At 47.3% G+C, this 22,676-nt stretch overlaps 1 protein-coding gene across 1 annotated transcript in view; it reads right to left on the bottom strand.

Moving 5' to 3' along the window:
* Positions 1–952: 952 nt before the first annotated feature.
* The window catches only part of SLC5A1 (solute carrier family 5 member 1), a 132,014-nt gene continuing 110,290 nt past the window's right edge, over positions 953–22,676 (bottom strand). The window contains exons 11-15 of the mRNA XM_073629246.1: positions 22,204–22,354; positions 20,901–21,069; positions 15,229–15,444; positions 3,984–4,089; positions 953–1,658 (exon numbers count right to left, since the gene is read on the bottom strand). Of these exons, the coding sequence (XP_073485347.1) occupies positions 1,450–1,658; positions 3,984–4,089; positions 15,229–15,444; positions 20,901–21,069; positions 22,204–22,354 (851 nt within the window). The 3' untranslated portion in view covers positions 953–1,449. The remainder of the gene's footprint in view (positions 1,659–3,983; positions 4,090–15,228; positions 15,445–20,900; positions 21,070–22,203; positions 22,355–22,676) is intronic.

Here is a 22,676-nt window from a genome sequence, read left to right on the forward strand (position 1 = left end):
CGGGTGTAAGGAGAAGATCCCCCACCCGTCATCACAGGAAGGACGGATCAGGGGACCTGGCGGCATGTGCTGGAACATGTTACATGCTCCACCCTAAATACAGGTAACGGTGGAACAGGTAATATTTTCCAAAAGGTGAACTTATCCTTTAAGACAATTTAAAGATAGCGTACTGTGTGTAGGCAGGTGAGGCTGCAGTATATCCTTCAACCTGAAGGTGGCACTGTGCTGTTTCTTCAGACTGGCAGAACCCCATCGAGGAATAATTGTCTCCTGCTATGGGCTCTAGGCAGCCATCTTGGGGAGGACAGCAATCCAATTGAATACTGAAAGGTAGTTGTCTTGACTATGCATTCTAGGAAATAGTAGGATACTGTGTCATTCAAGGTTTCCGCAGTGTGGGAGTAAGATAGGTACAGAGCCCCGCTGGACAGGTAGAGAAAAGGAGCAACATTAGGGAGAGGTACCTATTGAGGAGGAAAAGAGTAGGTTTCCCCTCACAGGGTGTCTCCTCTGTCAGCTTTCTGGAAGAGTCTTCCACTGGCAACCAGATATCTGCAGGGACATTTGGGGATCACAGTGTGAACAATCTATAGCCTCCTCCTAGGGAAGTGTTCCTCTGGCTTTCTGTGTTTCTATGAATGGCTGACATGTTACTATTTGGAACAGTGCCCTCTTTTGCCTCCAATATATGTAGTGCCATTTCTGTAAATTGTCTTATTTCTGTGAAAAGTCAATTTCTACAATATAGAAAAAGTTTATGTATCCATGTATTCAATTGTTGGGTACACTGGTTAGGCCCCACCTACATGTTGGCAAGTGGTGCGTAGGTGGCATGCACTTTGCCACTGGTGGCAAGGTTTACCTCTGGCAACATTGGCTGGTTCTGATGGTATGGACTGTTACATAGTCAATCAACACTGGTTGTACAAATGACAATGAAGTAACAAAATTATATTTCATAATAATAGTTTATTTATTTATTAAAATACAAGAGTTGTTTTACAAATATGGAAGAATTCTTTATCTATTAATTGTAGCTTTTGGACAATTTCTTCTGTGAAATGTTTTGATAGACCCTCATTAACACAAGTGATTCTAGTCAATGATGTCCATCATTGGTCCTAGGTTATTTTTAGTAACCTAGGATAGGTTAGTTATGTGTGGATGAAGTTCACTACCAATGTCCTACTACTTCACCCTGCAATAGGGCATGTCTGTGTAATATGTACTGCTATTGGGGCTTCACGGACAGGAGGAGTTACCCACAGGGTAGATTTTTCATCATATAATAACTTCACGTCCATATTTCCTTAGTTTTGTATCATCCATATGGTTCTCATAAGCAGAAAAAAAGTCATAATTGGTACCGCTCTCTGCCATTAACCTTTATTTGATGATTGGCCCAAACAATGTCTATTAGGATTCAGCATAAAGAATACATTACATCTAGGCAAAGTAGGCATGGCAGAACACAGCAACAGCTAGTAGGATAATGCCATTAATATTGGACACATTTCTCCATAGTGGCGATTCCGATGTGTCTGTCATCTTTGCTTCCATGGCCGCCTTCTCTTCCTCACTAAGTTTTGGAGCCTTCTTAGTTTCAAACCCACAGAACCAATTGTAAGCCTTCTTCCACCAACTCATTTGTTTCTCTGCATCAAATGTAAAAATAAAAGGGTTGAATGAATAACTGACAAACAAAATGCTACACTTAAACTGACTGTATCAGCTTTTTTTGCCGGCTGAAGAACCATCATGAGCTCGGAGCACCCTTTTGGTCCTGCAGTAGGATTTAAAACAAATAGGATTCTGTGTTTCAGTGAACGGGGGACCTATTGTAGATTCAGAATTTTTTTTTATGTAATCATATGACCAACTTTGCTGATCAGAGAGCAAAGGCTTGCATCTTGTGAAATGCTTTTGTACCTGGTTGAAAATTTGATTACACTAGTTGGGCGCATCCTGAGTACTAAGGTCCCATTGGTATGATTCTATACCTATGGTAACATGTAGTTATTTACATTATTCGATTATTTAGAGAAGTGGGGTCCTTATGTCTATGGTGTCCTTTTATGAAAGTGCGGTAAAATACCGCTTTTCAGTTATCAGGCATTCTCAGAGGAGATCGCTCTCCTCTGAGTGCCTGTTTATGAAAGTGTGTAGATCGCTTCTCATGTTGAGTTGAGGAGCGATCTACAAACGCCGGGAACTCCTGAGAATGGCTCCTCTCACTGTAATCTCGTGTGATGTAGTGGGATTACAGTATGAGGAACCATAAAATACAAAGTGTAACACAAATCAGCACACATTATTCCCCAACATATTAATAAAATAATAAAGTTAAATTCCCCCTACACAGTATACATTAACCTAATTATAAAAAAAACATTGTTTTTATCAATATTTAAAGATCATACATGTCCCTATTTAAATGTGAATGGTGTATAGTAAATGAATGTAATGCACATATGTAATGCAGCTATACACCATTCATATAAATGCAAAATACATTTATAATCATTAAAAAAATAATTTTAATAAAGTATACAAGTATAAATATTTATTAATAAATTAAAATAAAATATATTTCATAATTGATAAACATAAAAATTGATAAACTGGTGCAATGCGAGAACACTGCGAATCCACTGCGGGTTCCCGCATCGCACCGACTCACATGTCAGTTCACACTGCCATATGCGAATCGCTGGGGAGTGTCAATACATTGTTAAGGACACCCCCAGTTCAGCTTGCATATCGCACTGCAAACTGACAGTCCGGACATGCGATCCGATTCTGGTCCGAACAGAAAAAAGGGTCCTGTGCGTGTTTCCACCGAATGCGGTGCGATATCAGCCATACTACCTGTACAGCTGATATCGCAATGCACAGACATCGCATGTAATGTGAATGGCAGTGTGCTGCGAATTACATGCGATGCCTGTGCGATGTCCGGCATCGCACAAGTGTGAACTGGGCCTAAAAGTTAACACCCCCAAATCATTCCTGCACCATTACATAGTTCGCACTGTGATCTGTGAAATGATCTGGGGGTGTCATTAACTTTACATTGACACCCGCAGTGGTGCGCAGATGTCAATGTAGGTGCGATGTGAAAACCCACTTAGGAATCACGCTGGTTCACGCATTGCACAAGTGTGAACCCAGCCAGAGACGTGAACATCTAAAAAAATATATATACATATATCTATATATATCTATATATATATCTATATATATATAATATATATATATATTATATCTATTATATATATCTATTATATATATATAATATATATATATATCTATATATATATTATATATATATATATATATATATATATATGTAAAAATATATATAATAGATGTATCTATATATAGATATATCTATAGATAGATATAGTCTATATATATCAATAAATATCTATTTATCTATCTATATCTATATATATATATATAGATATATAGATATCTATATCTATATATATATCTATATATAGATATAGATATCTATATATATATATATATATATATATATATATATATATATATATACATACATACATACACACACCACACATATATATATATACACACATATATATATATATAAATATATATATATATATATATATATATATATATATATACACACTATAAATTTCACCAGTTTCAGGCTTCTCACTCTGATTCTCCACTTCTGAAATGGTGAATCAGAAAGTGAGAATTCTGTCACAGATCGCCAGTGAGGTACTGAGATCGCACCTTCATAAACTGGCCGTTTCTGTGAAGTCAGTTACAAATTCTCACTGTGCTGAGATATTCAGCAGAGAACATGTTCTCCACTGATTATCTCAGTTTCATAAACTGGTTATGAGCTGAGATCAGCGGTGAGACTCGGGATCGCTGCTGATCTCAGTTTCATAAAAGGACACCTATTTTATTTTAACAACAATGTACTGGTTAATCTGACTAACCTTCATCAAAGTCATCATCTGATGCTTCTTCAGCAACCCAGTCTTCGGCATCAAGGTCTTCTCTTTCTTCTTTGCTGTTCCTCAGGGACCAGCACAAGCGGTAAAGCTACAAAAAAAAAAAGTTTTTATATTTTTGTCACATTATGCCTAGCACCTCTGTTTTACTCTTATTTTCGTGGTCTAGTATATTTTAGAATTGGAGACAAACATTTAGGCTGGGTTCCCACCATTGGAAAACCTGCATCCAATTCGCAATAGCAGGAGATTTTTACCGGCTCTCTATGGAGCTGGTTCACATATCTCCACAGCAGGTCTGCTGTGCGTCTTTTGGTCTGTTTCAGGTCTGAATTCAGACCAAAATTCAGGCTGAAATAGGACCTGTAATGGTGAACCAGGACGCACCGGACCCCTGCTGTGAGCCACATGCAGTTCATATGTGAACCCGGCCTTACATATTCTTGTTATAGTTCAGTCATATTTTTTCACTTCTATGCAATAAAACCAGTGTATATCAAGCCCAAAAGATATTTTTTTAAATTTTAGATCAGGAAAAGATTATAATATATGTCTGTTTTTTACCACTAACCGGGACGGTTAGAGATTTTTCCCTCACTTTCTGTTTTGCTTACAACAGTTTTACCAGACAAGAACTAGACTGTAAGTTGAAGGGAAGGACCTCCAAGGTGATATTCGCTGAAATATTGCCTGTGCCATGCGCAACACAGGAAAGGCAGGGGATGATTAGAGAGCTGAATGCATGGATAAAGACCTGGTGTAAGGAGGAGGGATTTGGGTTTTTAGAGCACTGGGCTGACTTTTCATTGGGGTGCAACCTATATGCTAAAGATGGTGTGCACCTAAATGGAAGGGGGTCTACTGTGCTGGGGGAAGTATTTAAACTAGGATTGTGGGGGGAGGGTGAATTAGATTATAATGGGGCAGACAGGTCAGACGGAGGTCATCCCCTATTGGTGGGTGGAATGGAGGAAGATGGGCTATGGCAGATGATATGAAGGTTCCTATGTTACAAACAACCATTGGAAATGGTACTATTTGTACTAAAATAAAAAATATGCAACATACGTTTGCAAAATGTGACAATTAATTAAAGTGTTCACCAATGCTAGAAGTCTACCAGGCAAAATAGGTGAGTTGGAAGCTCTGGTGCACGAGGAGAACTATGATCTAATTGGTATTGCTGAATCTTGGCTTCATTCTTCTCATGAATGGGCTATTAATATTTCTGGCTATGCTCTCTTTTGGAAAGACAGGGTAAAACGGAGAGGTGGTGGTGTCTGTCTCTATGTGAGAAGTGATCTCAAAGCCAGTGTGAAAGAGGACCTAGTTGATGGAGAGTGTATGAGTTTGAAGCATTATGGGTGGAACTGTACATGGGTGGGCGTACTACAAAGGTTGTCATTGGAGTTTGTTATAGACCTCCTAGTGTTAGTGAGGAGGTGAAGACTCAGCTCCTTGCACAGATGGAAAGGGCTGCAAGGGCTGGGACAGTGAAAATAATTAGGAGCTTTTAACTACCCAGAAATTGACTGGAGTAATGGCACTACTGGGTAAGTTAAAGGGCAAAAATGTATAAACCTATTACAAGACAATTTTATGGTCCAGTTTATTGAGGCCCCGACTAGGAATGATGCTCTGCTGGACCTGGTAATCTGTGTGTGTGCTCCATCGAACATTTGCTGTCGGAATTTCCGCACACAAATGTTTGAGAGCAGGGTCTCAAATTTTCTGACAACTTCACATGTTGTCGGAAAGTCAGATCGTGTGTACACGAGTCCATCGCACAAAAGCTCACGCATGCTTGGAATCAAGCAGAAGAGCCGCACTGACTACTGAACTTCCTTTTTCTCGGCTCGTTGTATGTCACCGCGTTCTTACGTTCGGAATTTCCGACAACATTTGTGTGACCGTGTGTATGCAAGACAAGTTTGAGCCAACATCCTTCGGAAAAAATCCACGGTTTTGTTGTCAGAAAATCCGATCGTGTGTACGCGGCATTACTCTGAATGGTCTAAGGCAGGGGTAGGTAACCTCGGCACTCCAGCTGTGGTGAAACTACAAATCCCATCATGCCTCTGCCTCTAGGAGTCATGCCTGTGATTGTCAGGGTCTTGCAATGTCTCATGGGACTTGTAGTTTCCCCACAGCTGGAGGGCCGAGGTTGCCTACCCCTGGTCTAAGGTTATCAGTGGTGAACCCCAAGGTTAAGTGTTATCTTTATAAATGATATAGGGTCTGGGATTAAAAGTACCATTTCTGTCTTTGCAGATAACACTAAGCTATGCAGTGGAATAACCTCCTTACAGGATGTCTCCAATTTACAAGCCGACCTCAATGCTAATTGGGCAACTAAGTGGCAAATGAGGTTTAATGTTGATAAATGTAAAATTATGCACTTGGGGGCTAAGAATATGCATGCATCATACATACTGGGGGAACTACAACTGGGGGAATCTATAGTGGAGAAGGATCTGGGGGTTTTGGTAGATCATAAGCTCAATATTAGCATGAAAATCCAATTTGCGGTTTCCAAAGCAAGCAAAGTCCTTTCATGTATTAAGAGAGGTATGGACTCCATAGAGAGAGATATCATTAGGCCCCTGTACAAATCATTAGTAAGACCTCATCTGGAATATGCAGTTCTGTTTTGGGCACCAGTTCTCAAAAAGGATATCGGGGAACTGGAGAAAGTGCAGAGAAGGGCAACCAAACTGATAAGAGGCATGGAGGAACTCAGATATGGGGAAAGATTAGAGGAACTGAATCTATTCCCTATTGAGAAGAAGAGATTAAGGGGGGATATAATCAACATGTACAAATACATAAGTGGTCCATACAGTGAACTTGATGTTGAGTTATTCACTTTAAGGTCATCACAGAGGACAAGGGGGCACTCTTTACGTCTGGAGGAAAAAAGATTTTATCTCCAAATACGGAAAGGTTTCTTCACAGTAAGAGCTGTGAAAATGTGGAATAGACTCCTCCCAGAGGTGGTTCTGGCAAGCTCAGTAGATTGCTTTAAAAAAGGCCTGGATTCTTTCCTAAATGTACATAATATAACTGGGTACTGACATTTATAGGTAAAGTCGATCCAGGGCAGTGGCGGAATTACCAGGGTCGCACCAGTCGCACTTGCAACTGGGCCCTGGCCCGGGCGCTCTTAATCTGTAAGGTGAGGAGGGGGGAGCGAGGGACACATAGGGAGCTTCTCACAATTCTCCTGTTATTCTCCCTCGTATGCACAATGTGCCGATTCCCGAGCTCTGAAGTTCCAGTCCCTCGAACTTTGCCTTACCTCTTCTTCTTTCTGCAACTATTATTCATTCCCCCCTGGCTCTCAGCATGTTCTCTTCCCCATGTCACTTCACCTTCTTCCTCAGTCTCACTTATCTGCTCATCTTCTCCAGCGGTTGGCACCTCTCTCTACCTTCCCTCCACAATCATGCAGTTAGCAGTGATCCTCTTGAACTTTTTTTCCTGTTAACTTTATTCTTTTTTCTCCTATCTGCTCTACCACCCATAAATCTGCACTGCACACGTCCCTGCAGAACCCCCCCCCCTCAGCTCTGGTCATTCCACACTCCCATATGTCTGACACCCTTTCCATCCCAGTGTATTCATCTACTACCTGTCCTGTCCCTATAATGCATGCTTAGCACTTTCTCTGTACTCCTTCATTTATTTATTTCATGTACTTATACGTCATGTACTCTTACTACCTAAACCCTCACCTATTCATTCCTTTCTTATCCCTAAGGCCCCTTTTTCACAGGTTGGGCTCTGCCAGGAGTCCGCCTGTTCAGTAAAGAATCTGTCCACTAATTCCCACTGAGCAGACGGATGGCTGGTCCATGTCCACTCCACTTATGCAGAGCAGACACAGACACAGCCTGTTTTCCTCTATTTCCTCTCTGGGTGGGCGGATGTAAGCGGACCACCTATCTGTTTACACCCAATTGCCATCCAATCCGGTCCACCAGACAGATGGGGATCCCCATCTGTCTGTTTTTAGCAGATCGGATTGGATGTCGGCAGGTGTAAACGGGCGCATTTCTGTTTACACCTGTCACTCCATAGAGGAGAATGGAGGGTCCAATTGGGTCTACCTGAAAAACAGACACACTGACCCAATCAGTCCACTCATGTGAAAGGGGCCTAATAGTGGACTCACATCAGTGTGCTGCAGTTTGGCCGCAGTGTGATTGTATGAGCAGTTTATACACGGTTTATGGTACGCTACTAATGAATATTTTTAGGACATGCGTTTTCATGAAAGTACATCGAATTCCTGCATGCTACATATTTGATGTGCTTTCAGAAAACACACTGCCTAATAGAATTCAATGGGAGTGCACATAAAACCATATGTAAAACACACATACAATCACACTGCTGCCAAATTGCAGCACCCTGATGTGTGCCCACTATGAGGCTAGTTTTGTACCTTTTGCATGACAGGAATGTGGACAAAATTGTCCTGACACACACACACAAACGCACTGTCCTTTAATAGACACACCGCAGTGCCATTAATTGTTAATGGCACCCCCACACATCTGCTAACACATACATTTTCACAAACAACATGGTGCCACATGGTGTTCCTATCTCAAAAGTGAGCTATCATGGGTCTGTTTAGAGCAGTGGTTCTCAACCTGGGGGTTGGGACCCCCTTGGGGGTCGAATGATGATTTGCCAGGGGTCACCAAATCCTTAGCTGTTCCTGAAGCCTGCACCACTCTCCCAGCCTTTTTGCGGCCGCCCAGCTGGGCTGTCCCTGGAGCCAGTGGCCGCCCAGCTGAACTGTTCCTGGTGCCCACGGCCGACCACTCAGCCTCTTTGCAGCCGACCATTCAGTTCACGGCATGGCTGGGGGGCAGAGACTAGATGTCAGCTGATTGGTGTGAAGTGGGAGGGGCTGGAGGAGACCCTATCTCCTGATTTCGGCATAGGTGCCCCTGCTACAAGACACCACAAAGTAAGAGACATAGTGAAGCCAGAGACACAGTGAGTAACACTACCTGTGATTATAGTTGCATTAAAAGTCCCTACTACAGTTCTCAGATCAGCAGATGACATCAAGAGCACCCAAGTTGGCTGATCAGAACTTACCCCAACCCCCCCCCCAGCACTGCCACTCATACCGTTCCCCCCCACCCCCCACCAAAGAGGAAGAGAAGGAATAAAAATAGAGAATACACGGTAGAGAGAGGAAAAGAGGGGGAGGAACAGAGAAAAAAGAAATTAGGATAGAGAGATAAAACAAAAAGAAAGAAGAACAAAAGAGAAAGAGTGGTACATCCTAAAATGTACCATAAGGGGTTTTAATACTGTACAAGTGGAAGGGACTCAGGGAGCGCTAAATGTCCATGGGTTAGGGGCGCAAATTACTTGTCTTGCCTTGGGTGCTGACAACCCACACTACGAAAATAATTTTACTGTAAGGGGTCCCCACAACTTGGCAAATTTTATCAAGGGGTCCCGACACTAGAAAGGTTGAGAAACACTGGTTTAGAGCCTGATGTTTCACCAAAGCCAAACAGTTGTAAAACATGTAAAAAAAAAAAAGTCAATAAATATATTTTAAAAACTGTCTAAAAAATGTAAAAAATAATTAGGGCTTGCTTAGGTCTCTGAAGAGCAATTAGCATTCAGATTGCTCTTCATAGATCATTTGACAGGCAGTAAGGAGGCGTCATATTGCCTCTGCACCGCTTGCTTTAACCCCTTCAAATCTGCACTAGCATGCCATAACCATGTGCATTACATGCAGTTGTGGGGCGCTTGCAGAGCAGCACCATTCACTTGAATGGGTTGAGTTCAGCAGGGGGTATAATGTCATGCCACTGGGATTAGTGGGAAGTGTTCCAGGCTCAGAGGGAAGGGCCCCGGGACGGATGGAAGGGGGGGGTCAGTGGGGCCCTTCGTGCCTTCTTGCACCAGGGCCCTGATGGTTTTAGTTAAGCCTCTGATCCAGGGAAAATCAGATTACCTCTTGGGGGATCAGGAAGGAATTTTTTCCCCTGCTATAGCAATTGGACCATGCTTTGCTGGGGTTTTTTGCCGTCCTCTGGATCAACTATGGGTATGGGATTGTGTGTATGGGATTCGCGGAAAAAAATGGCGTGGTGTTCCCCCCAGGTCTATACCAGGCCCTTCGGGTCTAGTATGGATTTGGAGGGGACTCCCCATGCTAAAATTTTAAAAAATTAATGGCGTGGGGTCCTCCCCAAAATCCATACCAAACCCTTATCTGAGCATGCTGCCCGGTAGGTCAGGAAAGGGGGGGGGGGGCGAGAGAGCACCCTCAACATGGGGGGGTGGGTGCTTTGGGGCCAGGGGTTCTCTGCCCCTCCCAGTGGCGTCACTAGGGTTGGTGTCACCCGGTGCTGAAAAAATTGGTGTCACCCCCCTCCCCCCCACCCTCCACCAACTATAGTCCCCCCTCAGTACAGACCCCTCTCCGCTAAGTACAGATCCTGCAGTATAGATCCCCCTCCCTCAGTATAGATCACCCTCACTAACAACAGACCTCCATCCTCAGTGCAGACCCCCCTCATCAGTATAGACACCCCCCATCAGTATAGACCTCCAAACTCAGTGCAGACCCCCATCAGGGTAGAATCCACCCCCTTAGTGCAGACCCCCCCATCAGTATAGAATCCCCCCTTAGTGCAGACCCCCACAGATTAGACACCCCCCTTTAGTGCAGACCCCCCATCAGTATAGAATCACCCCCTTAGTGCAGACCCCCCATCAGTATAGAATCACCCCCTTAGTGCAGACCCCCCATCAGTATTTAACCACCCCTTAGTGCAGACCCCCATCAGTATATAACCTCCCCTTAATGCAGACCCCCCATCAATAGAGACACCCCCTCTTAGTGCAGACCCCCCATCAGTATAGAATCCCCCTTAGTGCAGACCCCCCATCAATAGAGACACCCCCTCTTAGTGCAGAACCCCATCAGTATAGAATCCCCCTAGTGCAGACCCCATCAGTATAGAATCTCCCCTAGTGCAGAACCCATCAGTATAGAATCCCCCCTAGTGCAGAGCCCATCAGTATAGAATCCCCCTAGTGCAGAGTCCCCATCAGTATAGAATCCCCCTATTGCAGACCCCATCAGTATAGAATCCCCCTAGTGCAGAGTCCCCATCAGTATAGAATCCCCCCTAGTGCAGACCCCATCAGTATAGAATCCCCCCTAGTGCAGAGCCCATCAGTATAGAATCCCCCTAGTGCAGAGTCCCCATCAGTATAGAATCCCCCTAGTGCAGAGTCCCCATCAGTATAGAATCCCCCTAGTGCAGAGTCCCCATCGGTATAGAACCCCCCTAGTGCAGAGTCCCCATCAGTATAGAATCCCCCTAGTGCAGACCCCATCAGTATAGAATCCCCCTAGTGCAGAGTCCCCATCAGTATAGAATCCACCTAGTGCAGAGTCCCCATCAGTATAGAATCCCCCTAGTGCAGAGTCCCCATCAGTATAGAATCCCCCTAGTGCAGAGTCCCCATCAGTATAAGCACCCCTCTCCCCTCCCACAGCGCCCCCCCCCCCCTGCACATGTCTATCTACTAATCTACTTAGAGTGTACAGTACAGTACCTCAGTACAGCGTGGCCGCGGAAGAAAAAACACACAGAGGTGTGTGTCACTCGAAGCTCCTCCTCCTCACTGGATGTAAACAGAGGAGGAGGCAGCTTCAGTCTGCTCCACGGGGGACACAGAGTGAGCGAGACGAGAGGCACAGGGCAGAGGGCGGTGTCAGCGGCTGCGGTTCTGCTATACATGGGTCCCCCCCCCTGGCGGGTGTCACCCGGGTGCGGTCCGCACCCCCCGCCCTCACCTTGCAACGCCACTGGCCCCTCCCACCCCAAAGCACCTTGCCTGCATGTTGATGAGGACAAGGGCCTCTTCTCGACAACCCTAGCCAGTGGTTGTCGGCGTCTGTGGGCGGGGGGCTTATCAGAATCTAGAAGCCCCATTACCAAGGGTGCTCCCAGATCCCGCCCCCCCATGTGAATGGGTATCGGGTACATCATACTGTGAAAACATCATACAAGAAAACTGTGAAATGTTAACAAACTACAAGAGCCGGTTTTTGACAAGTTCTTTATTAAATAAGAGGCCCGGAGCCATCTTCTCCCAGAGCCGTCATCTCCCGATGCCGTCATCTACCGTGGAGCTGTCTTCTTCTTTGCTGCCACCCGGAGAGCCTGCCCCTTGTGACATCACATGACTTCACAAGAGGCAGGCTCTCCAGGCGACGTCATTGGATGGCCACGCCCCATGCCTATATAAGAGCAGACAAGACCAGCTTTTTTTTGTTTTTTGGCGGGTAACCGGCAGCGATGAAGAAGACCGGGGCGGCGAGGAAGAAGAAGACGGAGGCGGCGAAGAATAAGAAGACGGCGGCGAGGAAGAAGAAGATGGCGGCGGCGAGGAAGAAGACAGCTTCACGGTAAATGACGGCAACGGAGATGACAGCAACGGGAGATGACGGCAACGGGAGAAGCTCGCTCCAGGCTTCTTATTTAACCACTTCAATACCGGCCCACAGTCAAATGACGGCCACAGATGGGATCTCCCATCCTGGGTGGCCGTCATATGACGTCCTGGGCTTCCCGGCCGTCTAGGGGGTGTGCGCACGCCGCCGGGGGCGTGCGCCGGCGGCATTCCTCGGGACCCAGTGCGTGTGCCACGATTGCCGCCGGGCACCCGCGATTGCCCGTTAACCGAGCAGGACCGTGGATCTGTGTGTGTAAACACACAGATCCACATCCTGTCAGTTGAGAGGAGACCGATCTGTGTTCCCAGTACAGAGGAACACTGATCGGTCTTCCCCCTTGTGCGTCCCCTCCCCCTACAGTTAGAATCACTCCCCTAGGAAACATAATTAACCCCTCGTGTCCACCTAGTGGTTAACCCCTTTCCTGCCTGTCACATTTATACAGTAATCAATGCAATTTTATAGCATTGATCGCTGTATAAATGTGAATGGTCCCAAAAATGTGTCAAAAGTGTCCGATGTGTCCGCCATAATGTCGCAGTCACGAAAAAAATCACAGATCGCCGCTATTACTAGTAAAAAAAATAAATAAAACATTTTTTTTAAAAAATGCCATAAATCTATCCCGTATTTTGTAGACGCTATAACTTTTGCGCAAACCAATCAATATACGCTTATTGTGATTTTTTTTACCAAAAATATGTAGAAGAATATGTATCGGCCGAAACTGAGGAAAAAATTTGTTTTTTTTTTTAAAAATTGGGATATTTATTATGGCAAAAAGTAAAAAATATTGTGTTTTTTTCAAAATTGTCGCTCTTCTTTTGTTTATAGCGCAAAAAATAAAAACCGCAGAGGTGATCAAATACAACCAAAAGAAAGCTCTATTTGTGAGGAAAAAAGGACATCAATTTTGTTTGGGTACAACGTCGCACGACCGCGCAATTGTCGTTTAAAGTGCGACAGCGCTGAAAACTAAAAATTGGTCTGGGAAGGAAGGGGGTGAAAATGCCCTGTATTGAAGTGGTTAATAAAGGACTTGTCAAAAACCAACTCTTATAGTTTGTTGATATTTCACAGATTTTTTGGTGAATGGGTAGGGGTACGATGTAGCCGATACCCATTCACATAGCGGGTGTGGAATCTGGGGGCCCATTTGTTAATGGGGGTTTCCAGATTCCAATAAGCCCCCGCCCGCAGACCCCAACAACCACCTGCCAGGGTTGTTGGGAAGAGGCCCTTGTCCTCATCAACATGGGGCAGGGTGCCTTGGGGTGGGGGGGGCAGAGCTCCCCCTGCACAAAAGCACCCACCCCCCCATGTTGAGGGCATGCGGCCTGGTATTGTTCAGGAGGGGGGGTCGCTCGTTCGTCCCCACCCTTTCCTGACCTACCAGACGGCATGCTTGGATAAGGGTCTGATATAGATTTGGAGGGGGGAATCCCACGCCATTTATTAAAAAAATGTCCCCTCTGAATCCATACTAAACCCAAAGGGCCTGGTATAGACCTGGGGGGGAACCCCAAGACGTGTTTTTTGCCATTTTTTTTTTGCAGGGAATTTATTTTTTTTTTACATTCAGCTTTCAGCAGGGAAGCCCGCTGACAGCTGATGACTCATCAGTTGTTAAGGACATGGCGGCCAGCTTCCAGGCCCCCTCCTTAGCAACCAGCTATATACAGTGTGTTTACAGTGCGTTTAAAGAGAACAAAAATGTAAAACGCAAAATGCATGAAAACTGCATGCAAAAACGCAGGTTTAAAAATGCAAAACGCACTGAAAATTGTGCCTGAAAAACGCATCAAGCGCAGCCACATAGATGTGAATGTAGACTGAGCGCGTAGGTGTAAGTCAGTGTAGTAGTGGTCAGTGGGCTGGTGTGGACTGGTGCTGTGGTGGTGTGTGGGGAAGCACATGCAGTTGCAGTGGTAGTAAGTAGATAATCATATGTTGGTTCAGTGGCAACAAATGGAGAAGCACTTGTGGGGGCTGTGGCAGACAATGCAGGCAGCACTTCAATTCAGAGGTGGTAGGTGCGAAAAATGTGTGGTGCAGTGGTGACCCGGGTCTCGGTGTAGTGGCAGTCAGTGATGTAGCTTGTGACAGTGCAATGATGGTAATTGGGGTAGCGCACATTGGTGTAGTGGTGGTGACTAAGGTAGAGTTCTTCACATGACTCTATGCAAAGTTGAGTGGTTCAGTCTTGTTTGCAGTAGAAAAAAAGTAGAGTAAACCTTATTTTTTTAGTGCAAAACAATGCAATGCATGTTAGCGCAACTTAACCCAGGAAAAACAGCAGGCCAACACAAGTTTGGCACCTCTGCAATGCCACCCTTTCTACGTTCCAGGAAGAAAAAAGTGCATATTAAAAACGCAATACACCGCAGCTCAGCATGCCAACACACGTCAACGCATGTGTGTTTACCTGCGCTCAATGCACACATTGCAGTGTGAATGCACCCCTAAACTTTCTTCCATTATAGTTTGGCACATATGTTCAGGAAAGGGTCCATCTATAAAGAGTAGTTGCAGCCCCTATCTATACCTAGACCAATATGTGGTGATCTGTAAAAAAAAAAGTAGTGCCAGAAGATCAAACACTGCCCTGACTCCAAGAAGTCATGTCAAATGCCAAGAGTATAAAGCCCTTCTTAATCTTACTTGTGCGGCAAAATGAAATATGTACAAAGAAACAATGTTTCACTTTTTACTCACATATTTGTCTGGGATTGGCTTGGTCATTAGTGATACGGCCAGAACAATGATGCTGGTTGCAGTAAAGAGAATAATAGCAAAATACAGGTAGTGCACCCCACAGATGATCTTCGGACAGTTACTGGGCTTCTGACAGGATCCGGTACCAAAAGCGAATTCTGCAATCATCCGCGACAGACCAATTAACAATCCAACAATTAATCCCCAGAAAGCTCCCTGGTAGAAAGTGAAAAAGTGATTAAATATTTAAAAACATAGCCACACCTTGAACACAACTTGTTCATTATTTTATACACACACTCATGTAATTGTGAATGTATCCCTACACATTTTATGTGATCTCTGCAATTGTGTCATTTCTGAAAATCAGGCTTTCTGTAAAGCACATCACTTGGTTACCAGATTAAATGACATAAAAATATTACAAGTTGTCAACTTTCAGTTGATCCTGATCCCCCACAGTTTTTCTCTTTTGGAGCATGGATGAGCACCATGGTCAGCTGTAGTCCCATGTGTGAAGGTAGGTTTATGGCAGCTCCCAAAAAGTAAAAAAAAAAAAAAAAACAAGCAGGAAGCTGAACTCAAAATGTGAAGATTTTCTATCTCTAGAAAACATGTTGAAGCATTAGTTGTACCTAAACAGTTCCCTGAAATATTTACTAGTTGCCTTGAAATACTACTAAGAAATGGCAGTTCACTTCTGGCACCTAGGCACTCAGTCATTATATCTGAACTGAGTGTGGTCGTGTCACTACTGTACCACTCACTGTTCTCCTAGCTGGAGAGGAAACTGTATCTAAGGACCTATGGTATATATATATATATATATATATATATATATATATATATATATAAAATGTGGTAGTGTGGTACCCCACCAGCGGAAGGACGTAGGGTTCTCAACCATGCAGGTTGAGGGGCTCCAGGGGATTTGTTCATTTGGGAGAAAACTGGCTTTTCAGTTTCCTCGTTGTTTAGGAAAATCCGTTTTGGGACCTGGAGCCCGGGGATTTCGTAGCAATCCGGGTGGGATGTAATCCCCAGTCCTGGGTCCTGATTTTGTGATCTACCAGCACACTGACTGGTCAGGTGTGTATTGGCCTATTTTTAGAATACCTGACCGTGGTTCTGGGCTCCACCCTCCCGAGGAGTCCAGGAGAGCTAGGGAGAAGTGTGCATGTCTGCACGGTAAAGTCAGTCAGAGAGCCCAAGCCTGTGGGTTAAGCAACAAGGAAGCTGGAGAAGAAGTAGTGTGCCTGTACTAGGGTGCCCACGTGTCCCTGATTGCCCGGGACAATCCTGCAATTAGCAGGTCTGTCCCGGGTCCCGGGCACCAGTGGCGGAATTACCAGGGTCGCAACAGTCGCACTTGCGACTGGGCCCAGGCATTCTGCCAGTGTGGGGGGGCCTGAAGATGCCGCACCTCCCCCTGTACCTCCGACTGGTATCTAACTATACAGGGGAGGGGGGCAGGAGGGGGCGATCAGCAGCTATGTGATGTCTGCGGGATGTCCCTCTAGGCAGCACAGTTCACTTCCTGAGTATCATTGTATACAATGGAGAGGGGAGGGGCTTCTGACCCGAGCAGGCACCCAGTTTGTCCCTCTGCTTGTACACTCTGAGTCTTGCTGATACATGCTTGGGTCAGAGGCCCCTCCCCTCTCCATTGTATACACTGGTACTCGGGAAGTGAACTGTGCTGCCTGGAGGGACATCTTGCGGACATCACAAGGAAGCATGCTTCTTCTTCCATATGGGCTCCTCATGTAAGTTAAGCACAACACTGGCCCCCACCTGTCCCCTCTCACACTGTCCCCCCACCTGTCCCCTCTCACACTGGCCCCCACCTGTCCCCTCTCACACTGTCCCCCCACCTGTCCCCTCTCACACTGGCCCCCCCACCTGTCCCCTCTCACACTGGCCCCCCCACCTGTCCCCTTTCACACTGGCCCCCCCACCTGTCTCCTCTCACACTGTCCCTCTCACACTGTCCCCCCACCTGTCCCCTCTCACACTGGCCCCCACCTGTCCCCTCTCACACTGTCCCCCCCACCTGTCCCCTCTCACACTGTCCCCCCACCTGTCCCCTCTCACACTGTCCCCCCCACCTGTCCCCTCTCACAGTGCCCCCCCACCTGTCCCCTCTCACACTGTCCCCCCCACCTGTCCCCTCTCACACTGTCTCCCCCACCTGTCCCCTCTCACACTGGCCCCCACCTGTCCCCTCTCACACTGTCCCCCCCACCTGTCCCCTCTCACACTGTCCCCCCCACCTGTCCCCTCTCACACTGGCCCCCACCTGTCCCCTCTACCTGTCCCCTCTCACACTGGCCCCCCCACTTGTCCCCTCTCACACTGCCCCCCCCACCTGTCCCCTCTCACACTGTCCCCTCTCACACTGGCCTCCACCTGTCCCCCCCACCTGTCCCCTCTCACACTGGCCCCCACCTGTCCCCTCTCACACTGTCCCCCCCACCTGTCCCCTCTCACGCTGGCCCCCACCTGTCCCCTCTCACACTGTCCCCCCCACCTGTCCCCTCTCACACTGTCCCCCCTCACCTGTCCCCTCTCACACTGTCACCCCCACCTGTCCCCTCTCACACTGTCACCCCCACCTGTCCCCTCTCACACTGTCCCCCCACCTGTCCCCCCTCACACTGGCCCCCACCTGTCCCCTCTCACACTGCCCCCCCCCTCTCACACTGCCCCCCCCAACCTCACCTCTGCTTGTGCACTTGCGACTGGGCCCAGGCATTCTGCCAGTGTGGGGGGGCCTGAAGATGCCGCACCTCCCCCTGTACCTCCGACTGGTATCTAACTATACAGGGGAGGGGGGCAGGAGGGGGCGATCAGCAGCTATGTGATGTCTGCGGGATGTCCCTCTAGGCAGCACAGTTCACTTCCTGAGTATCATTGTATACAATGGAGAGGGGAGGGGCTTCTGACCCGAGCAGGCACCCAGTTTGTCCCTCTGCTTGTACACTCTGAGTCTTGCTGATACATGCTTGGGTCAGAGGCCCCTCCCCTCTCCATTGTATACACTGGTACTCGGGAAGTGAACTGTGCTGCCTGGAGGGACATCTTGCGGACATCACAAGGAAGCATGCTTCTTCTTCCATATGGGCTCCTCATGTAAGTTAAGCACAACACTGGCCCCCACCTGTCCCCTCTCACACTGTCCCCCCACCTGTCCCCTCTCACACTGTCCCCCCACCTGTCCCCTCTCACACTGGCCCCCCCACCTGTCCCCTCTCACACTGGCCCCCCCACTTGTCCCCTCTCACACTGGCCCCCCCACCTGTCCCCTCTCACACTGGCCCCCCCACTTGTCCCCTCTCACACTGGCCCCCCCACCTGTCCCCTCTCACACTGGCCCCCCCACCTGTCCCCTCTTACACTGTCCCCCCCACCTGTCCCCTCTCACACTGGCCCCCACCTGTCCCCTCTCACACTGTCCCCCCCACCTGTCCCCTCTCACACTGTCCCCCCCACCTGTCCCCCCCACCTGTCCCCTCTCACACTGTCCCCCCCACCTGTCCCCTCTCACACTGGCCCCCAACTGTCCCCCCCACCTGTCCCCTCTCACACTGTCCCCTCTCACACTGGCCCCCACCTGTCCCCTCTCACACTGGCCCCCACCTGTCCCCTCTCACACTGTCCCCCCACCTGTCCCCTCTCATGCTGGCCCCCACCTGTCCCCTCTCACACTGTCCCCCCCACCTGTCCCCTCTCACACTGGACCCCCCCCACCTCTGCTTGTACACTCTGAGTCTTGCTGATACATGCTTGGGTCAGAGGCCCCTCCCCTCTCCATTGTATACACTGGTACTCGGGAAGTGAACTGTGCTGCCTGGAGGGACATCCTGCGGACATCACAAGGAAGCATGCTGCTTCTTCCATATGGGCTTCTCATGTAAGTTAAGCACAACACTGGCCCCCACCTGTCCCCTCTCACACTGTCCCCCCACCTGTCCCCTCTCACACTGGCCCCCCCACCTGTCCCCTCTCACACTGGCCCCCACCTGTCCCCTCTCACACTGGCCCCCACCTGTCCCCTCTCACACTGTCCCCCCCACCTGTCCCCTCTCACACTGTCCCCCCCACCTGTCCCCTCTCACACTGGCCCCCACCTGTCCCCTTTCACACTGTCCCCCCCACCTGTCCCCTCTCACACTGTCCCCTCTCACACTGTCCCCCCACCTGTCCCCTCTCACACTGTCCCCCTCACCTGTCCCCTCTCACACTGTCCCCCCCACCTGTCCCCTCTCACAGTGCCCCCCCACCTGTCCCCTCTCACACTGGCCCCCCCACCTGTCCCCTCTCACACTGCCCCCCCACCTGTCCCCTCTCACACTGTCCCCTCTCACACTGTCCCCCCACCTGTCCCCTCTCACACTGTCCCCCTCACCTGTCCCCTCTCACACTGTCCCCCCCACCTGTCCCCTCTCACAGTGCCCCCCCACCTGTCCCCTCTCACACTGGCCCCCCCACCTGTCCCCTCTCACACTGCCCCCCCACCTGTCCCCTCTCACACTGTCCCCCCCACCTGTCCCCTCTCACAGTGCCCCCCCACCTGTCCCCTCTCACACTGGCCCCCCCACCTGTCCCCTCTCACACTGCCCCCCCACCTGTCCCCTCTCACACTGGCCCCCACCTGTCCCCTCTCACACTGTCCCCCCCACCTGTCCCCTCTCACACTGTCTCCCCCACCTGTCCCCCCCACCTGTCCCCTCTCACACTGTCCCCCCCACCTGTCCCCTCTCACACTGTCCCCCCACCTGTCCCCTCTCACACTGGCCCCCCCAGGGGTGTCCCTGAATGGCAGTTTGGAAATGTGGTCACCCTAGCCTGTACAGGAACTCTGTTATAGAGCCAAGAGGGCTGTAGCATAAGCCTGAGCAGCAGTGTTGCTAAAGAGCCAGGTGGCTCGGTATTTTCTGTGTATGACTATTATTGTGAAGTTGAAACTCCTGCGTGGGCAATCCTGGATGGACTTGTTTTTCTTTTCCTTTTTTTATTTTCTTTTCCTTCAATAAAAGTGGGCCAAAAACTGCATACCTGGCATGGACTCAGCTCACTGGGTAGCTCTACACTTAGGCTAAACAACCCCCAATATTACAATAAATATTTTTTTAATAAATAATCATACTTACCTAGGTGGATGCAGCATCGGTCCAATGCTACATCTGTCCCCCGGCGCCTCTAAGTCTGAGAATTGAGCATTCTAGCACCGCAGATTGGTCAGTTCTCAGAGCTTCCCTGAGCAGAGAGCTGATGATTGTTAGTCACCAGCTCTGTGGTCTGCCCCCTCACCCCTGTGCTCACTGGAGCACTGGGCTGTGGAGGGGGCGGAAGTGGCTGGATCAGGCTCTCAGCGGCTCACTGAGATTCTGAACTGGGTGCCTGTCCAGACATGTGGGCGGATCTCGACTCCATTGTCCTGATCTTGCCTGAGACTGGACCAGGTCCGTAACGTCAGCAGACAGTGGATTTCAGCCCGTTGTCTGCTGAAAATGGGTTACAGGAGTGCAGAATGAACTGCACTCCTGTGATCCACAGGAGAAGTACAGCCAAACAAGCTTTAGCTGTACGCATTAGAAAAAGCCATAAATAAGTGACATTATATTTTTCTTGTTCTTACCAATAATAATTCTTTCCATCTGCTAACTTACCTGTTCATTAACTCTCTTGACAAAGACAGCCAGGAAGAAGACAGATGCAATAGGAGGTCCCAAGTAGCTAGTCACAGACTGTATGTAATCAAACAACTGTCCACTCTGTGCAGACTGCAGAATGGGAATCCAGGCAATGCTCACTCCGATCAGGAACAACATAAAGACTCTACAAGGAGATTTGACAATAAAACAAATATCTGCATAACTGCCATAGACATACATGGACCTCCAACACAGAAAAAATAAAATGTATCTATCACCTAGTGTAGAAGTAACTGCACATAATCTATCTGATTAGATATCCATGGTCAGCGCACCAAGAGTGGTCATAAATGGGCATGCTTGTACATGAGATTGATGGATGGGGAACTTTCTGATTGTGATCAACTGAGTCTCATCAGTGTCAGGCCAAGCTTACCCTCAGTTTATGCTTACAGCAGGTTATGTTGCATATAACTTTGATTTAATACTTTGTAAAATAGTGGGTGAAAGAATTAGGCCTGCTGGCAGAAATATTTCCAGTGCATCAGAAGCTCCAACTGTGCAGTAAACACCTCCAATTGCTGTAGGCGCTCATTATTCCTCTCTGAGGAGTTCAGAATAAGCATGAGAATTGTAAAAGATGCTCAAAAGAGGGACAATTACTCCCAATGATCATCTTTGGGGAAAAGTAAGAACGAATTACATCTTGTCTCCTTTGCCAGTTTTACACATAATTTTCTTCAACATTAATTAATATGTTTACATCTGTAGGAAATTATGTATGTTCTGAAAAGTTATAAACATTTCCAGTCATCAATTACTGTATAAACACTCTACCCAGGTAATGAGTGACCTTACAACTTAGAATCATTGAGGTTGATTTAATAAGGAAAAATAGACTGTTCAATGAATGTGGTGAAGTTTTGCTGACTTCCATCATCCAATCATGTGCAGGCAAAAATGTGTTTGTTTTATTTTTTGCTTGTACATGATTTGGTACGTTGTTGCACCACTTTCACTAAGCTCTGGGGAAAATTCCCCTGCAAAGTGAACAGCATATTTGTCTTTGGTAAATGAATTGCATTGTCTACAATGGTATGACATTTAAAAAGTGTGGTATTAATAAAGTATTAGGGTAATGTTGCTCACTAAAAGAGTATAATTTTGGGCCTGTAAAGTTTGACTGATTCACACTATGTAGCAGTGGTGACCCTGTCTTTGGAGTATGGCCAGCTTGCATTATGAGCTTATTTGGCAGACTAAATCCATTCCAAGGAAAGACACAAGGGTTGTGTGAGCATGGAATAGCGTCTCTCACCTTCCTGCTATCATCAGCTCCTTCTCTGTTGCGCGCTTGCGGATCATGGTATAAATGTCCATGGTAAACAAGGTGCTGGCACTATTAAAAATAGATGTTAGGGAGCTCATGAGAGATGCCAACATTACGGACAACATCAAACCTCGTAGACCTGGTAAAACAATTCACATTCAATGAAAATGCAGAAACCAAAATCAGGGAAAATTATTTAAAGACAGATAAATGTCAGGTAAATGGTATTTACCTCACCGTATTATAGAATCTCAAAACATTTTGGTATAGTGCTACCCCCGAAGGACCCGCTAGGTTTTGGGCCTATTTCCCCCCCAGTCTAGGGGTTTTGGTTGTTGGTGTTTATTTTGGGAACAAAAAACATGGATAAGGATTGGGGGTACATGGGATGCCCAAAACTGAAGAAATGACAAACCCCAAACACAACGGTTGAGGAACTGCTAAAGTCTCTGGCTCAGAGT

The sequence above is a fragment of the Aquarana catesbeiana genome, linkage group LG01 (assembly GCF_042186555.1).
Source record: "Aquarana catesbeiana isolate 2022-GZ linkage group LG01, ASM4218655v1, whole genome shotgun sequence".
Taxonomy (NCBI): domain Eukaryota; kingdom Metazoa; phylum Chordata; class Amphibia; order Anura; family Ranidae; genus Aquarana; species Aquarana catesbeiana.